Source organism: Parasteatoda tepidariorum, chromosome X1 (genome assembly GCF_043381705.1).
Source record: "Parasteatoda tepidariorum isolate YZ-2023 chromosome X1, CAS_Ptep_4.0, whole genome shotgun sequence".
NCBI classification, from domain to species: Eukaryota; Metazoa; Arthropoda; class Arachnida; order Araneae; family Theridiidae; genus Parasteatoda; species Parasteatoda tepidariorum.
The window spans coordinates 22,084,768-22,104,988 of NC_092214.1; the positions used below are offsets into that span (position 1 = coordinate 22,084,768).

Consider the following 20,221-nt stretch of genomic DNA (forward strand, 5'->3'; position numbering starts at 1 on the left):
GCTTCATTTATTAGTGCAATTTTCGTTTTAAAATTAAACATAATGCTTGATGTATATTGTGTTTACTTTTTTTAATATGAAAATCAGCTATGTAATATTAGTTTCAGAAAAATCTACTTAAAAAAAACCTATAGGCGAAGAAAATTTTTAAATATTATTTACGTTTATAATGCAATATAAAGTTATAAAAATTTTTTTGATTTAATATAATAATAAAAATTAGTTGAATGATTTAATATTAGATACTGCATTGGAAACAAGTAGCATTTATTAAAGTTATATAATGTAACTGATCATCGAGGGAATAGTTTTTGCTTCTATGCGTTCTATGAGTTTTGCGTTTATGTTATTTTTTTTCATCTACTATCGGAGGCTTCGTTGTATTACATTTTATTCCATAAATTAAAATGCTATTTCATAAATAAAAATATTAAAAATAACATTCATTTTTTAAATTTGCTTTCTAAGGCTGGGTTTTAAAGTGTTAGCGTTGAAGGATCATCTATTATGAAACACCCGGTTTATATTTCTTAGCCATATGAAAATTACCATTTTAAAAACTAAAAAAGAAGAAAAAAATTAGAATGATATCTATTTTAAAGTAGTTTGAATTTTTTTTTGCGGAAATAGGGGCAGAATAATAATTGCTTTCAATACTTGATATGTCTAATAATACCTGTGACTTCAAATTGGGTGGTTTCTAAAAAGTTAACATAAAACACATGTTTAAAATACATAAAATTTAGATAACAAAAATAGCTTAATATAATGGAAATGTTTATGTGGGATAAAAGAAATAAACATTTCCTCTACCGTATTCCCTACCGTTCCTGTTACGTTGAAGAATCGCTCAACAAACGCCGCGTGCTTCAATTGAACTCCAACCACAGCTGCTGGAGCTCGCTTCTTGCCTTTCCCAACGAATATGGCCTGGCTCGCTGTTACCAAACTTGTATTTCGAGTACCTATTTTTAAACAAATGCAATAAAAATTTTCTTAAATTCCATTAAATTCAACTGTTATTACAAAATCAATACTAGGATCCATCAGAGGTATTTTTCTGACAGAAAATTCTAAGTTCATGGCACATTAATATTTCCTAGTTTTAATGAAATTTGTCCAAGCAGATTTAAAAAAGACTAATAAAGAGGATGCAGATTTCTTTTCACTCTAATTTTGTAGTATTTTCACTCCGTGGGCCATTGATACAGGGAACTATAAACAACTTTGACAAATTTTAAAATTAAAAAATGTATCATGATTTTATTAAAGATGCTACGCTTTTAAGGCCTCAAAAGTCATTTGAAAACCGAACATTAGCAGGATTCTGCTTAATCACACAGAGCTAATGTAGCACATTATTAAATTTTTAAGGCCACTTTATGCAACAGAGTTGTATTCAATGAATGTTTGGTACAACTTGAACACAAATTGACAACTTTAGTGCTAGATGAACTATATTGAAGGTAAATTTCGCTTGGTACATATTGTTTAACTTCATAAAATTTATAATAGTAACCCTTAAAATTCTTAATTCAAGAAATGGAATTAAATATCATTAAGTGAGTTACAACTCACAGTTGAAAATTTAGCATCATGCTTGCAACTCTGCAAAAAGACCATCTGTGATTCACTATGAAAGTTCATAAATGTGGTGCAGAAAGTAATGTTTAAATGTTTATTTGAAATTTTAGTTGTGATATCTAAATAAATATTGTAATTTCGTATCATATATGGTCAAGTTATTTCTTGTTTCCCTATTTACATAATTTTGAAGCAGGATTTTTAAAACTATCAACATAACGGTCTGATCATCATGGAATCTCAGAAGACATTTAGATCATTAAAATGATCTAAATGTCTTGTGAGACTTCAGTAAATCGTAGATAAAAACGTGTTTGTTTCACTTTAGTTACAGAAATATAAGATGTATAACTGCCAGCTGAGTGCAGGTGGTTATAGCATATCTATCATTACAAAGTTGTTATCTATAAAGAAAAAATTAAAGTTTCTTATTTTAGCAACCATTTTAGTCCTTAAATTTTACAATAAGTATATTTTAATAAAAAAGCAAGTTATTGTCATAAGAAAATATATTTTCTGAAAAAATGGTCGGCCGATATTAGGATAATACGAATCACGTGATATCACGTAATCCCACAACGTACGTGTTAAATATATAATAGTATACAGATTATTGAGAAATATTCATCTATTACATCTAAAATGGGTAATTCATTTTCATTGTTCTGAATCTTACAATTATTTGCAGACTCACGATACACGAGGAAATAATTTTACTGCAAAGAAAAAGTTATTCTTCAATTAAAATGAAAATTTTTAAGTAGTTTTTTCTAAGTAAGTGTATTAACCTAAATACTTTTTGAAGCACACGAAGTTATAACTATAAAGGTTTTGAATTTTATAATTAGAAGGCAAAAAATTATTACAAAAATGGAATTAAGAAAGATTTTTTTTAAAAAGAACTACTTTTTTAACTATAGAATTGCTTTTTTTATTAATAAAATTATCATGCTTCTTGTGTCATTTATCATATCGTCTTAATTTTAATATACATGTAAATAATATGCATATTAAATAAGATGAAATTATAAGCATGATGAAATTATATATGATGATATTAAGAATGAAACTATAATTAAGATGAACTTATGAAATAAAAGTACGAGTAAATATACCTCGTACTTGTAAAGTATTTATTATATTTTAGATTAACATACATAATCGTTCTATCCTTTAAAATAACTTCAATTAATTTTAAATTTCGAAAGAAATAAAATACTTTTTGAAGCTGAATAGATATTTAAATACCTGCATCAAATGGAACTGCAAACACAAAAGCTGTACTGTTTATGTGGTAATAATCCACAGCCCTTCTGTAAAAGAGTTCATCCGTAGCCCTTGTGTGAGTTTCATAGAAAGGTCTTTAAAAAATAATTATTCAAAATTGATTAAAAAACAAATTTTAACTATGAACTAAATTAGCGAGTTTATTATTTTTTACTTTACCTTTCAGTGCTATTTCCTTTTTCTTCTTCTGATCTATGATCATCATACCGTAAAAGTCCACTTCGAGTAGCAACAAAAGTTGTAACTATTCCATACATGTCAATTATTCGATCCCTGAAATCAATATTAGTATAAGAAAGAATTTCCTTAATAAGTCTAAGAATAAAACAGAAATTTTTTTTTCATACGGTAATAAGTCAAATAGCAAATAACTTAAAGCAAACAATTGTTACATAAATAATTTTTCAAAATAATAATAAAAATACATATTTTTCTTGTGAATTAGATTGAATTTATATATTGAATAACAGGCTGCGAGTTGCCTTTTGATCAAAATTTCGAATGTTACCCATTGTGAAATAAATATAAATTAAATAGTTTTTTTACTATTTTGATTTCTCTATTATTCACACTGGCTTTAGTAACTTTAATGAGATCTGAAACTATTATTCTTTAATGTAATCTCCCACTATCTAAAATAATAATTTGGTGTGTGAGAAAGTAATTAATGTAATTAGAATTTCATTTTCCTCACAGAAAGACTTAGAAATCGTAAAAACTGCCAGTGTTATGGCAGTGACAAATAATTCCAAAGAAAGTAAATAAATGAAACATGTTTTTTTTCATTTTCAAAAGTAATTTCGTTACTATTATAGGAGGGTTGCAACAATACAATGAGGAACTTGGCCTTCACAATAAATGCCATTCCATTTTTAGTAGGTTTATCGTACACGCAGCATTGAAATACTAGTTTTCAATCATATACAAAGCGTTACAGATAAAAATTTGCTTCACATATGCGACACCTAGAGTGCAAAATAGAGTGCATTTCTGAACTAAAAAATAAACGATTTTTAAAGTCATCCTCATTGTGTTCTTGGCATAAAATGTCAAAACATAATATACTAATACATTCAACAAATACATCTTACATAGATACTTACTTTCAAGATAGTGAAAGAAAAATTCATTAGTGGCAAGTGAAAATAATATACTTAAATGAATTGTGCATTTGTTATATTAGACGTATACTTATTTGTTAGATTATTCAGTTTAATCTAACAAATAAACTTATAAGAAACGGTATTTAAATCTAACAAATACTTTCGTGAATTAAAAAAAAAGTGTAAGTGCTTTACGAGTGGCTTGACCACTATTTTCCTTATATTACTAATGCTAAGAATTTCTGACTGAAACAGATTAGAATATACCTTTTGAAAATTTTTTTTCGCAATAAGTATCGCATTATATAAGAAATGTCATACACACAAAAATCTCAATTTTGAATTTTTATCACTTACATTAATTTTCTATTAATTGGCATAACATTTTTAATCTTGAAGGCTTGGTAGAAAATAATAATTTGCACTTAACTTAAAAAATATAATAATGAAAATATAATAATAAAAATAATAATAAAAATTAATGATTAACGAAAATAAAATTCTGTACATGGTAATAATGTTAAAACATTTTAATTAAGTTTTGCTTTAAATATGCTTTTCTTATCGTCACTATTTAAAAATGCACAAAATGATAAATGAAACTGAAATGGACAACATTTAAAAACATTTTACAATTATAATTATATTTATAGTAAAATCATTCCATACACATTTTAAGTTAATAGTTCAAACATTTCATTTCTCTGAAGTTTTTTCTCAAAATAGGCAAATTTGTTTATCTTATAATGAATATTTTAACCTGAATTGCTAATCACTTTTTAGTACTTTTTATAAAAGAAAGAAAAAGATTTTTTAATTTTGAAATTTTTAATTTTCGTAGCTATCTCATACAAAATTCAAGCAATAATTATAATCATATAATTTTGCATTATGTATAATAATTAAACTAAAAGTTAAGAAATTACGATAATTTTTGCATATACTCAGCTACATGGAGGAAAATGTTATGCTATGTCTCAAAGCTCTAAAAGGTACCTTAGAGAAATTTCTGGAGTATGCATTGTGTTTTCTTCATAAGCTTCTACTTTATTTTAAATTTGCATCAGATAAAAATTTTTGGGGGAAGGGTGTTTTCAATTACTGGCAAAATATAAGCTTGGAAATAATTACACTGAGATAAATAAGCGTTATTATAAAAGAAACTATGTAAAATAAAAATGCTAATTGCATGATGATATTGACACTAAATGCAAAGACTGTAGTAAATACCTGAGCACACGAAAATAAATTTTACCTTGGTAACAGAGCCAGCAGCATACCTAGTGGGCTTTAGCGTTAAACAATGAATAAAGGTTAGTTTACAATATATAAATGTTATATACAGTTGGATTTCAATGAAGTATCTCTCCATTGTATGGTTCTTAACACAGGTTCGATGATACTTACCATTCCTGAATGCTGAAAACAAAATTCTATATCATAATGAATATCTTATGTCATTATGAATATTGTGATGGTATCATAAATTATNACTTTTCAAATTTTTACTTTTCGTAGCTATCTCATACAAAATTCAAACAATAATTATAATTACATAATTTTGCATTATGTATAATAATTAAACAAAAAGTTGAAAAAATTACGAAACTTTTTGCATATACTCAGCTACATGAAGGAAAATGTCATGCTATGTCTTAAAGCTCTAAAGGGTACCTTAGAGAAATTTCTGGAGTATGCATTGAGTTTTCTTCATAAGCTTCTACTTTATTTTAAATTTGCATCATATAAAAATTTTTGGGGGAAGGGTGTTTTCAATTACTGGCAAAGTATAAGCTTGGAAATAATTACACTGAGATAAATAAGCGTTATTTTAAAAGAAACTATGTAAAATAAAAATGCTAATTGCATGATGATATTGACACTAAATGCAAAGACTGTAGTAAATACCTGAGCACACGAAAATAAATTTTACCTTGGTAACAGAGCCAGCAGCATACCTAGTGGGCTTTAGCGTTAAACAATGAATAAAGGTTAGTTTACAATATATAAATGTTATATACAGTTGGATTTCAATGAAGTATCTCTCCATTGTATGGTTCTTAACACAGGTTCGATGATACTTACCATTCCTGAATGCTGAAAACAAAATTCTATATCATAATGAATATCTTATGTCATTATGAATATTGTGATGGTATCATAAATTATCTACAGAAAGCGTCCAGTCCGTGTCACATGTGCCACAGAATGAACATGGCGGAGTCACATTCAGAGAGTCATTGAAAAATTTAACAAATTACGTTTCTCGTTTGGGAACTTACTCAAAATTCTTAAAATCCCAACTTATACTTCACAACTTTTATAATACAACAGAGGTAGAAAGAAGCATTGCTTATTCAAAAGCTACATTAATTATTTACTAACTGTTTAATAATTATTTAGAATTAAGTGTTTCAAGGTATTTAATTTTATTTTATGTCTAATCTAAATTACTGCAGTTTAAAAAACATCAACACTCAAACCTTAGTTAATTTTATTTGCTTCAATATTTTTTAAATCTTTACTACTCAGACTTCATGAAAAAAATTCGATATTATTTTTAGATAGAGTAGCACCCTTTGCAAAAAGTTTGGCCACCTCAATTGATCATGAAAGATTTAGTTTATAACAACTACCATGAAAATTTTGATTTGTAGATTTTTCTGCTTTATTTGTTAAATTTATATGCAATACATGTTAGTTTAAGATATATGTTATAATAGGTGAGATTTAGATAGTGAATAACAGAACTGATAATTAAAAACGAAAATTGAAAAGAAATATCAAGTTATAATATTCTCTACGCAATTTCTATTTTGTTAGCGTAGATTTACTTAAATCGAAAAATTTATGTAAAAAAGCCGTTGAAAATAGGTATGAATATGCACTCTTAGAGACATGGAAATATAAAACCTCATTGCCTAAAACATTCAAGGCTGAAACACAATTATTTTAGCCTCTACTGTTTCACTGTAAAATTCTTATTCGAAACTGCTAGCAATTTAAAAGATTTTGAGCAAAATTATTTCAAAAATCTTGCCGATTCTGAAGTTTCATCTACTATATGACACATGAAGTAAATTCAAAATTTAGTATCTATTAAAATACGATAAATTAAAAATTTTGTAAGAAACTGTCGAGACTGAGTAGTACTCTTTAAAATATTCGTAAATAAAGATAGATTTCTTGCTTTTATTTTGTATCATCGGAACATTTTTATACTACAAGGCGTTAGCAATTTAAAAGAGCGTAAATAAAGATTTAAAAAATATTGCTTACATTGTTATTTTTTACTTATTATTAGAGCATGCCAAATAAATTAAATATTTGAAAGTTAATGACAGTAAATAATAATTTAAATAATAAGAAGCAAATTTAAAAAATATGTTCTGGAGTTTGAAGAGTGATCTAAATAATTTCCATATTTTGCTTGCACTGTTCATAGGGAAACTGAAGTAGATTGCCGTTTAAAAAAATTTAAAATAACTTTTTTTCATTCCTTTAAAATTCATTATATCTCAACATTAAGCTTTAGAAAAAAACTAACTATTTAATTAAGCAAGTTTGAAATTGAGTTAATTAAGCAGAATGCAAACTCATTACACGATAAATTTACAATTGTCAAAATATAAGTTTGTACTAGGGACGCTTCATTAATTATTAACTTAGAAATTTTTTATGTTATTAAAAAGTGATGTTAAGATTAGTATATAACTTTTCAAAGATTTTTAAATGTTAAAAAGAATATAAATGGTTGGTGTTAAATATTTATCGCAATCTAGGTAAATATTTTCGTTACAATAAATAAGCGAAAAATTAGTGTTCCTGCTTTGCAACTGCAAATCTTAAAGTATGCAAACCTTAAAGTTCTTATTTTTTAAAATTATAATTTTTTTTAAATGTATTTGATACATTATATGGTTTTAAGTATAATTCTAAGCAAACGAACACAATTCCAAAATTTTCCTCCTTATTTACGTAACATTTAATTAGCTGATTTTTTTAACTATTTGATTGATGTATTTTAGATTCTACAGCAAATTCTGAAAGTTTGCAAATCTCTTGAAAGAAGTGAAATTCTTTCAAAAACTAGAATAACTGAAATATAATAAAGTTTTCTTATTATAATAACAGAGTACTCCACAATGACCACTTTTAATATGCATTTCATAATCCTAATCTCAAATGAGCAGAAAAGAACATACCTATTAGAGCTTGTAAATTAATATTTAAGTGAGGCAAAGTTGAGGAAGGGGATTGCTCAAAACATAAAGACATGTTTGATTGCAGTATAAGTAGGAGAAGAGGTTTGATCTGCAATCAAACAAGTTTTTGTATTTTGCATGTTCGTCCTCCTTATTTGCTATTCAACCGATTTTGATTCTCTTTTTATTAAATATTAAATTTGTTATTCAAAGTACACTGGCCAAATTATTAGACGTACTATAAGATTCTGCCGCATTTTTTCTTTCGTTACGGGCTCAATTCGTACCCTGACTCAATTTTCTTCTTTATGCGTCGTATACTAGCTTCAGAAACCTTCAATCTTCGTTATATTTCATAGTTTGAAAATATATTAACATTCACGAGGGCCTTTACTTGATCTTTTTTACGTGGTGAAAGATCGCCTTTTTTACTCACGCTGAAAGTGTTTCAATTGATTATATAAGCACAGTGCATAAGGTCACAGAAACACGTCCGCAGCTGAAACCGGTTTGCACTTGTTTACGTTCGTGTATCAATTGGTTTATATTGTAACGCAATACATTAAAAATAAATTCAAATAGGAAGTATATAAAAAAACTCCTGAATAAAAACCCATTACATGTATCACATGTATATTTAAATATAAAAGTATTGCATATAACCAAGTGCGGTCGTTGCAGATTACCCTGTATCCAAAAATATATAGTAATAAACTATATGCTTTTCTAGAATATAAAAATTTATTAACAAGGAAACATTTTAAAAACAAAGAATCATAAGAAATCAAGAAATATTTTGTGCACAAAAAATAACTGTTTGTTATAGTTTTTGCATGAAATGGACTTGTATACAAATTTTGACAGTTCATTATATTTGTTATATTACATATAATGTAATAGAAAACATACTTAGTTTATCAAATATTCAAGCAATGAAATGGGTGGTTTGTTTTAAAATAAAATTTAAAAAAAATTAAAATAACAGTATCTGAAGAGAAATAACTTGTTACAAAAAATTTACTTAAGGCTTAAAAATACAGTAGACATATTTTGTCACAACATAAAGTTGAGATACTCAATTGTAATTTTTTCTTAAATAGTTTTCGTTATTGGGATTTTTTTTCTTTGATAATCCACATGTTTGAACCCTATTCGTAAAAAGTTAAATTCTGTTTTTTGGAGCATTTCAAAATGTCAGAGTTATTTTTTACTAAGCAGATACTTCGTCTTACGCTGTTACTTAGTTATTGCAAAGAACTAGGTTATTGGTAAGGTTTTCTAAGTGACAAGTCGGAGGGAAGACATTGTACCAAGAGAAACATGGTTTTTTTAGGATGGGGGATTAGACTTGGGGTTAACAACCCCATTTCATAAAAAAATGCACTGTTGAGAAATCACAAAATGAAGTTAAATGGGCTGTTTCCTGGAAATTGATATGGAACGGAAAAAAAAGGAAAAGAGATTGAGATATGGCAACAAGGAATGTGAGAACTATGAAAAAACCTGGATGGCAGATGACATATTGAAATATACTATAGAAGAAATTGATCTGCAGGAAATTATTCGGAATAGGGTAAACTAACCAGTGAAGGAGCACTTGAGCTTCGCTTGCCTTTTAAAAAATCATATTAATTTCAAAATTCGTAATTTTAGTCAAATGACAGTGTCAACATATTTGTTACTAATTGAAAATTATGTAAAAAAATTGTAGAGAANCAGAGTACTCCACAATGACCACTTTTAATATGCATTTTATAATCCTAATCACAAATGAACCGAAAAGAACATACCTATTAAAGCTTGTAAATTAATATTTAAGTGAGACAAAGTTGAGAAAGGTGATTGTTCAAAACATAAAGACGTGTTTGATTGCGGTATAAGTAAGAGAAGAGTTGAAAAACTATATAAAATATATTCTAGGTTTGATCTGCAATCAAACAAGTTTTTGTATTTTACATGTTCGTCTTCCTTATTTGTTATTCAACCGATTTTGATTCTCTTTTTATTAAATTTTGTTATTCAAAGTACACTGGCCAAATTATTAGACGCACTATAGGATTCTGCCGCATTTTTTCTTTCGTTACGGGTTCAATTCGTACCCTGACTCAATTTTCTTCTTTCTGCGTCGTATACTAAGTTCAGAAACCTTCAATCTTCGTTACATTTGACAGTTTGAAAATATATTAACATTCACGAGGGCCTTTACTTGAGCTTTCTTACGTGGTGAAAGATCGCTTTTTTTTACTCACGATGAAAATGTTTCAATTGATTATATAAACATAACACAGTGCATAAGGTCACAGAGACACGTCCGCAACTGAAACCGGTTTGCACTTGTTTTCGTTCGTGTATCAATTGGTTTATATTGTAACGCAATACATTAAAAATGAATTCAAATAGGAAGTATATAAAAAAACTCCTGAATGAAAACCCATTACGTGTATGACATGTTTATTTAAATATAAAAGTACTGCATTTAACCTCGTGCAAAACATGTATATATTAAAAAACAACAGCGCGTCTAATAATTTGGCAAGGGATCTTGAGAGTAAAGGTCTGATTAGAAAAACAAATACTATAAATTGATTTATTCTATACTATAAACAAATACCATGATTGATTAAGTAAATTAATTTCAAGAAAATTTAAAATGCAACTATATACAACAATAATAAGGCCAAAAATACCATATGGATCTAAAACTTGGGTTTTGGGAAATCACGAAGCAACTTTAAAACAATGCTTTGTACATGCTTTATTATCTTTACTTTCATGAAGACTCTTAAAATATGTATTAAATGCGGTCGTTACGGATTACCCTGTATCTAAAAATATATTGTAATAAACTATATGCTTTTCTAGAATATAAAAATTTATTAACAAGAAAACATTTTAAAAACAGAGAATCACAAGAAATCAAAAATTTTTTGTGCACAAAAAATAACTGCTTGTTATAGTTTTTGCATGAAATGAACTTGTAAACAAATTTTGACAGTTTCATTATATTTGTTATATTATTCATAATGTAAAGGAAAGCAGACTTAGTTTGTCAAATATTCAAGCAATGAAATGTTTGTTTTAAAATAAAATTTAAAAAAATGAAAATAGCAGTATCTGAAGAGAAATAACTCGCAACAAAAATGTTACTTAAGGCTTAAAAATAAAGTAAACCTGTTTTGTTACAACATAAAGTTGAGAAACTCAATTGTAATTTTTTCTTAAATAGTTTTCCTTATTGGGATTTTTTTTCTTTGATAATCCACATGTTTGAACCCTATTTGTAAAAAAGTAAAAGTCAGTTTTCTGGAGCATTTCAAAATGTCAGAGTTATTTTTTACTGAACAGATACTTCGTGTTATGCTGTTACTTAGTTACTGCAAAGAATTAGGTTATTGGTAAGGTTTTCTAAGTGACAAGTCGAAGCGAATACATTATACCAAGAGAAACATCCTGGTTTCTTAGGATGGGGATTGGACTTGGGGTTAACAACCCCATTTCATAAAAAATGCACTCTTGAGAAATCTCAAAATGGAGTTAAATGGGCTGTCTCCTGGAAATTGATATGGAACGGGAAAAAAGGAAAAGAGATTGAGATATGGCAACATGGAATGTGAGAACTAAGAAAAAACCTGGATGGCAGATGACATATTGAAATATAGTATAGAGATAATTAATCTGCAGGAAATTAGACGGAATAGGCAAGGTAGAACTGATAAGCCTGATTATACTTTGATTTATAGTCGTGCAGAAGAAAACCCCGCACAATTTGGGACATGATTTAGGATATCAAAGAAGATGAGAAAGAGTTTAAATCAAATATGCAGTTATAGATGAAAAAATGTGTAAGCTGCGATTAAAAGGAAAGTTTACAAACATTATTAATATATTTGCACTTGCACCAACTGAAGACAAAGACGAAAATGAGAAGAAAGATTTTTATGGAAAATAAGGAAATACACTTATTGAAGCACCAAAACACGATATGAAGATAATCATGCGTAATTTTAGCACCAAAACTAGAAAAGAATGCTATTTAAAGAAAGCAAAAATGGTAAGTAACATGCAAGGGCTGTTCGCTGCTAAAAATGAAATGAATATTAAAAGTATGATGTACCCACATGAAAATATACATTTTGGAACAAAGCGTATACTTGGTAGATATGAAACAAATCATCATATTTCGATAATGATTAGGTATTCATTATCAATAATCGATGTAAAAGCTTTCAGAGGGACTAATTGTGACTTAGGCTAAAGTTAAAATACAGGAACGAATAACAAATGCTAAGAATCAAATTAACATTTGTTAACCGTTTCACCAAAAAAAGACAATGGAATATTGAGAAAATCATAAGTAATCACCACATAAGGAAGAGTATCAGAATGAAACGCAAAGGAAATTTGAACAAGGCAGCGATGTAAAAGAAAAAATTGACATCAATGAATATTGGAACAGAGTTAAAACACAGAAACTGCTGAGAAGAAAGTAGGTGAAAGAATAAGAATAAAATAATTTTATGGAGAGTGCGCAGATGTCATTAAAGTAAAAAATGAAGCTAGAAAAGTTATGACACATAAAGAGACAAGTTGTAACTATTAGAAATTAAGGAGTTTCAAAATAAAATCTTTAGAGTAAAGGTCTAATTAGAAAAAAAAAATACTATAAATTCATTTATTCTATACTATAATACTATAAACAAATACCATAATTGAACAAATACTATGAATTGATTTATTCTATACTATAATACTATAAACAAGTACCATAATTGATTAAGTAAATTAATTTCAGGAATATTCAAAATGCAAATATATAAAGCAATAATAAGGCCAAAAATAGCATATGGCTCTGAAACTTGGGTTTTGGGAAATCACAAAACAACTTTAAAGCAAATTGCGTGTGTGGTTAAAGCAAAGAAAAGGATTTAATCCAACATAATATCTTCTTTCATACAAATAATAGGTATATGTAGAATATTAATTGTCTGTAATTATATGACAATGGTATTGAGAATGAAAGATCTAAAGTAACCAACACTAATAAAATTAACACATACAATTGTTTCTATGCTATTAGCGATCTTTTTTACAATATTTAATGTATAACTGAATTCATTTTGATAATGATATTTTCTATAGGCGCTAAACATTTATATGATAACAAATAGTTTTATTTATGCTGATTTTTTATTTATGTTAAGTTTTTAAAAAAATATGAAACAAAAATTTAGCATAATCACCACAGTTAAATTTTGTAATTAGCAGATACAATTATATCTGTGTTATTTAGTGTGAAAATGAATTGATTTTGGTAACGATGAAGAGTTGTAAAAGGCCCTAAAACATCAGTATGCTTCCAATTAATTTTAAATTCATATTAATAATGTTGGGAATATATGAACTTTTAATTAATACAAATATTTATCATGTTTTTGCTCTTTATTACTATCTTAAATACAGTTTATGATATAAATTTAGTAAACCAAAAAGATTTTTAATCATTATTTTTATCTCTAGAAGTTAAAATATTTAAAATAACATTTAAACATTAGCATAAACATATTTCATTTCATAAAATGATTGAATGAAACCTCATTTTATTTTCCGCACTATTATAGCAGAGTCTAAATTCATTAATATTTTTTATTCAAAAGAAGAAAGTTCAACCAGACAATTTAATACTTTAGTTCTTAAATTGTTTTTTTAAATTTGAAATGATAAACACGTTTTAAAAATTTAACAAGAATAGTATAACTTACTCATATTGATGGGTTAAGGAAGGAGCCTCACATTTTTTAACATCTACATCAGTTGCTTTTGCATCAAATACAAGACCCTGAACAAGATCTTTATCACCTAAATAGATATAGTAATTTACATTATTTTTCTTTGAATTCTTTTAAAAAATGCTATTTAAAAGTAAAAATAATCTCTTAAAATTCATAACAATTACTTGTTTAAATTGTAAATATCGTTTGCATTAAGTAGTCCAAGCGAAATTTGGCTTATAAATGTTATTATCCAGTTAATCACTGCTAAATATACAAGCCAAAACAAAACATATGCTGTCTGAGTTTTGTATGTATGTGTATCACATTATCTGATATATGCATTATCTGGGTTTTTACTTGAAGCTCCAAAGTTACATTTCAAATAAGAAAAATATGATTAAAAGAATAGTAACAAAAATGTCTCAAAAATGTTTTTATTTAATCTACGGTCCCTGTTCAAATTATTTGACTCACTATAAGATTCTATGTAAAATCTTAATTATCAGGTGATGCTATACAGCTTTATTGTTTTTGCGCGACTGAAACCGGTTTCACTTGTTTACGTTCGTGTATCAATTGGTTCAATTAGACGATCTATAATATAAATCGAAAGTATCGTCTAATTCAATAAATTCGACGATATATTATATAAACTTAAAATATTTATTATATCAGATATTATATTAGTGTATTATAATAATTAATACCAAATTATTAGACTTACTGTAGTTTTTTGATAATTACATGTTTTGCACTAATTTATATGCAATACTTTTATATTTAAACATGCATGTAATGGGTTTTTATGCAGGAGATTTTTTAAATACTTCCTACTAGTATTTATTTTAACGTATTGCATTACATTGTTAACCAATTGATACACGACAGTAAATAAGTGGAAACCGGTTTCAGCCTCGTTAAAACAATAAAGCTGAATAGTATCACCTGATAATTAAGATTTTACATATAATCTTATAGTGCGTCGAATAATTAAGCCAGGGACTGTAAGAAACGTTGAAACGATCACTTTTGGTCACCACTATTGAAATATTACTGACGCTTGAAACATTTTGGAAGTACTTCAAAAATGTTTGAAGAATAACATTCCAGATGTCTTTCATGGTTAACTAGTTTGATAACTACATTTTAAAATCAAGGTACATTATCTAATACGAGATCGCCGCAAAATGTTTACATCATTTATCTTTTCTACATGGTATTGCAAAAGTAATGGTCTGAACTGTAAAGAGTGATACAATTTATCAAAACAACTTTCACTTTACAATTCGGGGTCGGAAAGGAAAAAGCAAGCCGAAAGAAGGAGAAAAAAGAAAAATGTAATAAAGAAGAATGTAAAAAAGACGAATAATAAAGGTTACAGAGTCAAGGGCGCCGACAGAATAATATAAAAGGGGGTGCAACCCTCTAAGAAAAAATATAAATATTCCATTATTACATTCTGTTTTGTTATTACATATACTTTCATCTATTCATTTTATTTAAGACACATTTCTCCATTGTTAACAAGATATTTCTAAAAAATTACGAATTTCTTGTACTTGCAAATTTTGCCGCGAGAAACTCTATTGATGGCGCTGGAATAGCTATTGATCTTGAAACACAAATAACTACAAACAGTAGTTTCGTATACTAAAGTGTTTGTGCAGGCTTACCATTGGTATTTATTGTGTTGATATATATACTATGTATAAAAATCTGCTCTCACCGAATATAATCACTGAGGCTACAGCGTGGCACGAAATGTGGAGGAATAGAGAAAATTCTTATGAATCCCTCGATTTAGTTATTGAGGCCACACCGTTTTATGCAGCTGTAGCGGAGGCAATCAAAATTGGACTGACTCTTCCAGCTACTATGTGCACTATTGAACGCACTTTTAGTACAATGCGACCTCATCAAAACATGGAATCGGTCTACAATGTCTCATGAGAGATTAAGTAGTTTTTGCATGCTCAGTGTGCATAAGAAAAGTATCAAAGAGGACTCAGAATTCATTGAAAAAGTTATAAACAGATATGGACAGCAAACAAGACGATTACAATTCTCATTTGATTAAACAATTTTTTAATTATTATGTATCAATAATTACTTAATTATAATTAATATTTTCGAATAAAAATATTTTTAATAAGAAATTTTTATAGCAAAATTGTTTTTCTGTAACTCTTTAATTGTTTTTAAAAAAGCCAGGAGAAATTGTTTTTAAAAACCCCCTACCGACGCCCTTGTACAGATTTGTTACTATTGAAAACTTTAAAACAAATTCTCAAATGAGAGACCACTTTCAGGTTTAACATCGAATGTTTCCTTAACGTCTGAAGAAGTGGCACTAGTTTGAAAATCACTTTTTACATAGATTTTAAAACTGTATATTAAAGGCAGTTTTTACGATACACCCTACAGAAGAAACGTTTTATCTTAGCTAATTACTTTCAATTAAAAATATATATATATAAATAAGGAAAAGCTTGTTTCGATTCATTTGTATTGAAATAATTTAATTTTGATTATATTTCATTGTTATTAGTCATAAAACTTACAGAGAAGAACTTCATATATAGGAGGTCTTGTAGATGGAGATCTCCATTTAAATTTTTGAGAACCCATAGCTTCTTGGAGAAAATTTCGTATTATGTCCTCAGGGCTTATATAGGCATCGCCTTCTTTTTTAGCTGTTTCACAATACACCCTGCAATAATTTTGGTATTCAGTACATAGCATAACTAAAAATATGTAAAGTCTACCACATTTAATTAAACAGATTCATTGGTTGAACCTAAGAGCAGAATTTCTCAATTTTAAATTAAAAGTTAGAAACCAATAACAAGCAGAAACGAAATTCTAAAGATATGTATGTTAGTAAAAGTATTATAATCAAGCTAAAGCATTATAAGGATTTTGTAAACAAAGATTTTGAACACATTGCAACAGGTGACCTTAACTTAATCAGAAATGAATATCTAAGATTTATTTCTGGAATTGGGACTAAGTTTAGACCAAGAAAGAAATATAATTTAATTTATATTCTTGCTTCTATTAGTTATTGCAAAATGCTCCAGAAAATTTAATTGGACTTAAGAGGGATTTATTGAATGGAAATTACGCGTTTTATTTAATTTTAAGTTAAATTTTTTGAACAATAATATAAAATAAAAGGGCTTTTATTTGAATTCCAATATTATTAAATCTACCATGGAAGTGAAATATTATGCTATTATTTGTGTTGTTGAAAAAGCATCTAATAATTTTTGCTTTATTTGAAAACTTTTTTTTAGACATTTAATGATTAAAGAGTATGATAACAATAGTACTTTTGTCAAAATTAATAGTTCTAAAACAGAAATTGACAGTCGAATTTTAGCTTTTTGCAAGAAAAAATTGGTTTAAAACTCAATACCATTAATTATCCTTATTTATTTTCAACAATTAAATTCCACAAAAAACAAACCGGTTGAATTTAGATTTGTTGCTTGCAGTACTGGATGTTATAAGTCTGCTTTTGGATTTTTTTTAAATATATAAACATCTTTTAAAAGAATTATATCTAATGATAAACATTTGGTTATACTAAATAGCTACCAAGACGTTATTATTTTTGACTTTTTTGTGAATCAATATTTGAATTTTTTTGATTGGTTTTTCTTATTTAGTGTATCCATTATGGGACCTCGGGGCACAGTCAGTTTTTGGTTTAACCACTGACTACAGAAAGGCTCCTAGTGTTAAAAGACAGTGTGTCCCCTGATGAAGTGCTGTTTTTGCTAACATAAATGCTTTTAGAATTTCGTTTTTGCTTGTACTTATTTTATAGAGCCTCTGAAGATATGAAAGGCTGAGTCAAAAATGCTATACCTTTCCAAAAAAAAAGTAGAAAAATGAAAGCGTCTCTTTATTAGATTGGGAGAAGGAGCACTTCAATACTTTTTATAATTTATAGATTTTCCATAGATTAGAGAGCAATAAAATTACGTGGTTAGAAGTTTTGTAGAGGTTATTCAATGCTGAAGATGTGTCAGTTTTTAAATTTTTTTTAAAATTTACTTTGATAATTGGTGCTCAGCCTGATAAAAATCTAATTTTTGATTTTTTGAAAAAAATTTTAATGCAAAATACACAAAATTAAATTTATTTATGAAAAATGTAACAGACAAAATTATAATACTAAACTACATTAAGAAATTGCTGGTTTTAGGTTTGTATCGCCATATATATATATATATACACTGGTTATCATAAATTAAGGAAAATTCACAAAAATCGCGATAACTCAAGAAATTACACATGGAATTTTATGAAACTTACCCACAATATACAACACATAGTAAGGTATTAAACAACATAAAAAGAAATTATCAGACATTAATAGTAGTATAGAAATTAGCACATGTATAAAATAAACAAATTGGAAGTATCGGTTTGCAATAGAAAAAGTACCTTTAATATGGAATATGATTGCCTCTAGAAGCAATACAGCACAAACAGCGATGTGTGATGCTTTCAATTNCGCAATCACAGTAAAATTTGTGTGCTTTCTCTCAAACTTGGACTTTTATGCTCCAGGCAGATGACGTAAGCCGAGTGCAGCGCCACTAATTTGCATATTGCAATTTTACTCAGCTACTCTTAGTGGACAACATATGCAAATTTTGCACGGTTTGGCTTACTTTTGAAAGAGTTATCGCTATTTTTGTGATTTTTCCTTAATTTATGATAACCAGTGTATATAAATATATATATATATATATATAATCAAATCAATAAAAATTTAAAACGTTGCGTGTTATAATTTAAAGATTCTAAATAGATGATGTTTTTGCATTTTAAATGTTTCAAAGGATAGCGCAGAGTAGAGTTAGTATTGAACGTTAGTTTACATGTAAAAATTAAATAAGGATAATTAAAATCATATTTAAAAATTCTACGTCTTCAGCCCTATGTCAGTTTAGTTTATCGGAAAGACTCTAAATTGATGTTTTTCATAATTTCTCTAGGGTTAATTAATATTGTGCCCTGTAAGTTTACCTTTTCTCCTATAAGAATGCCGTTATTATACTCATTTTATAATTATTTAAAACAGTAATACCAAATTTAATGCGTGTTTAAATTGCCTTTCATTTAATTAAGTACAAAATTTAACTATAAGCTAATGATGCTTTTTTATGAAAAAAAACTTACCAATCAGGGTGTATTCTCCATCTGTTTCCTTTAAAATATTGTTTTACTGAAATTGAAACAAATATGTTATACTTTTTAGACATAATCTCAAATAAATTTTCTTACAATGGCAAATGAATGAGATGCAGATGATTTTAAATTACTAAATCCGCTTACTGTCTTCTGTTCTCATTTTCACTTCTATTTCACCTTTGACTCTATAACGTCCATAAGGTTCAGGTAAGGCGATGACTAACCTAAAATAGAATATAAGGTCAATTATCTGTCATACATAATAAAGTGCCGTAAAAAATGAATTACCCATTAAAGCCTTTTTTATGCAATTAAGAGGCTATCCATATTTAAGTGCTGGTACTAGTTACATATTAATAAATAACTTTAATCCTACTTTCCAAGTAGAATTAGTCCGATTTGTCTAATCCTACAGTTTGACGTAAAATATTATCAGTGGTGGTCGGATCATGGGTTAGAATCCCGTTCATTAAAAGGAATTCGACATTATCAGGAAGTGTATGATGGAATTGCTTGTCTTTCGATTGTTATCAATTTATAAAGTGAGTGTAAGCAACCGTCTATGTGCCTTAGATCATATAACTTTTTATATTACAATATGAAATGTCGGGAATAACACTTTTTTTCAAGTACTTTTTACATAACCTCCAGCTTTGGCCATGATGGCTCACGGGATAGAGTGTTCGCCTTCCAATGAGGTGATCCAAGTTGGGTTCCCAGCGGTGGCTAGTTGATACAAATTCTGTCCTTGCTCAGACTACGGTTCTGACATAAATTAACCTTCCTCAGTGGAAGACAGTTCATGGGTTAAAATCCCTTTTTGCAGTCGGGCTAACCATTGGAGGTTTTCGCGGCTTTTCTCTTCATATAACGCAAATGCCATCAAAAAATCCTCCAGGAAGGCTGATTTGTCCCAAGGATACAGGAGTTCCCTTACTTCTGGGTGGGGTTCAAAATTATAAGGCTACGGAGTTGAACATCGATAGTTGCATGCTTAGAATTGGGTTCAACGCCGGTTATTAAATAATACATAAAAATCCTACAGTTTGTGATTTGTGTTTTC

The 20,221-nt window shown here is 27.8% G+C and overlaps 1 protein-coding gene across 9 annotated transcripts in view; it reads right to left on the reverse strand.

Moving 5' to 3' along the window:
- The window catches only part of LOC107437533 (voltage-dependent calcium channel subunit straightjacket), a 350,222-nt gene that overhangs the window by 27,871 nt on the left and 302,130 nt on the right, over positions 1 to 20,221 (reverse strand). For 3 of the 9 annotated variants that reach the window (XM_071187231.1, XM_071187228.1, XM_071187226.1), the window contains 8 exons: positions 19,303 to 19,382; positions 19,147 to 19,192; positions 16,512 to 16,660; positions 13,939 to 14,035; positions 5,908 to 5,940; positions 3,031 to 3,144; positions 2,833 to 2,945; positions 814 to 965 (listed from right to left, as the gene is read on the reverse strand). In XM_071187231.1, the coding sequence (XP_071043332.1) occupies positions 814 to 965; positions 2,833 to 2,945; positions 3,031 to 3,144; positions 5,908 to 5,940; positions 13,939 to 14,035; positions 16,512 to 16,660; positions 19,147 to 19,192; positions 19,303 to 19,382 (784 nt within the window). The remainder of the gene's footprint in view (positions 1 to 813; positions 966 to 2,832; positions 2,946 to 3,030; positions 3,145 to 5,907; positions 5,941 to 13,938; positions 14,036 to 16,511; positions 16,661 to 19,146; positions 19,193 to 19,302; positions 19,383 to 20,221) is intronic. The other 6 variants (XM_071187229.1, XM_071187227.1, XM_071187230.1 and 3 more) reach the window with 3 other exon arrangements.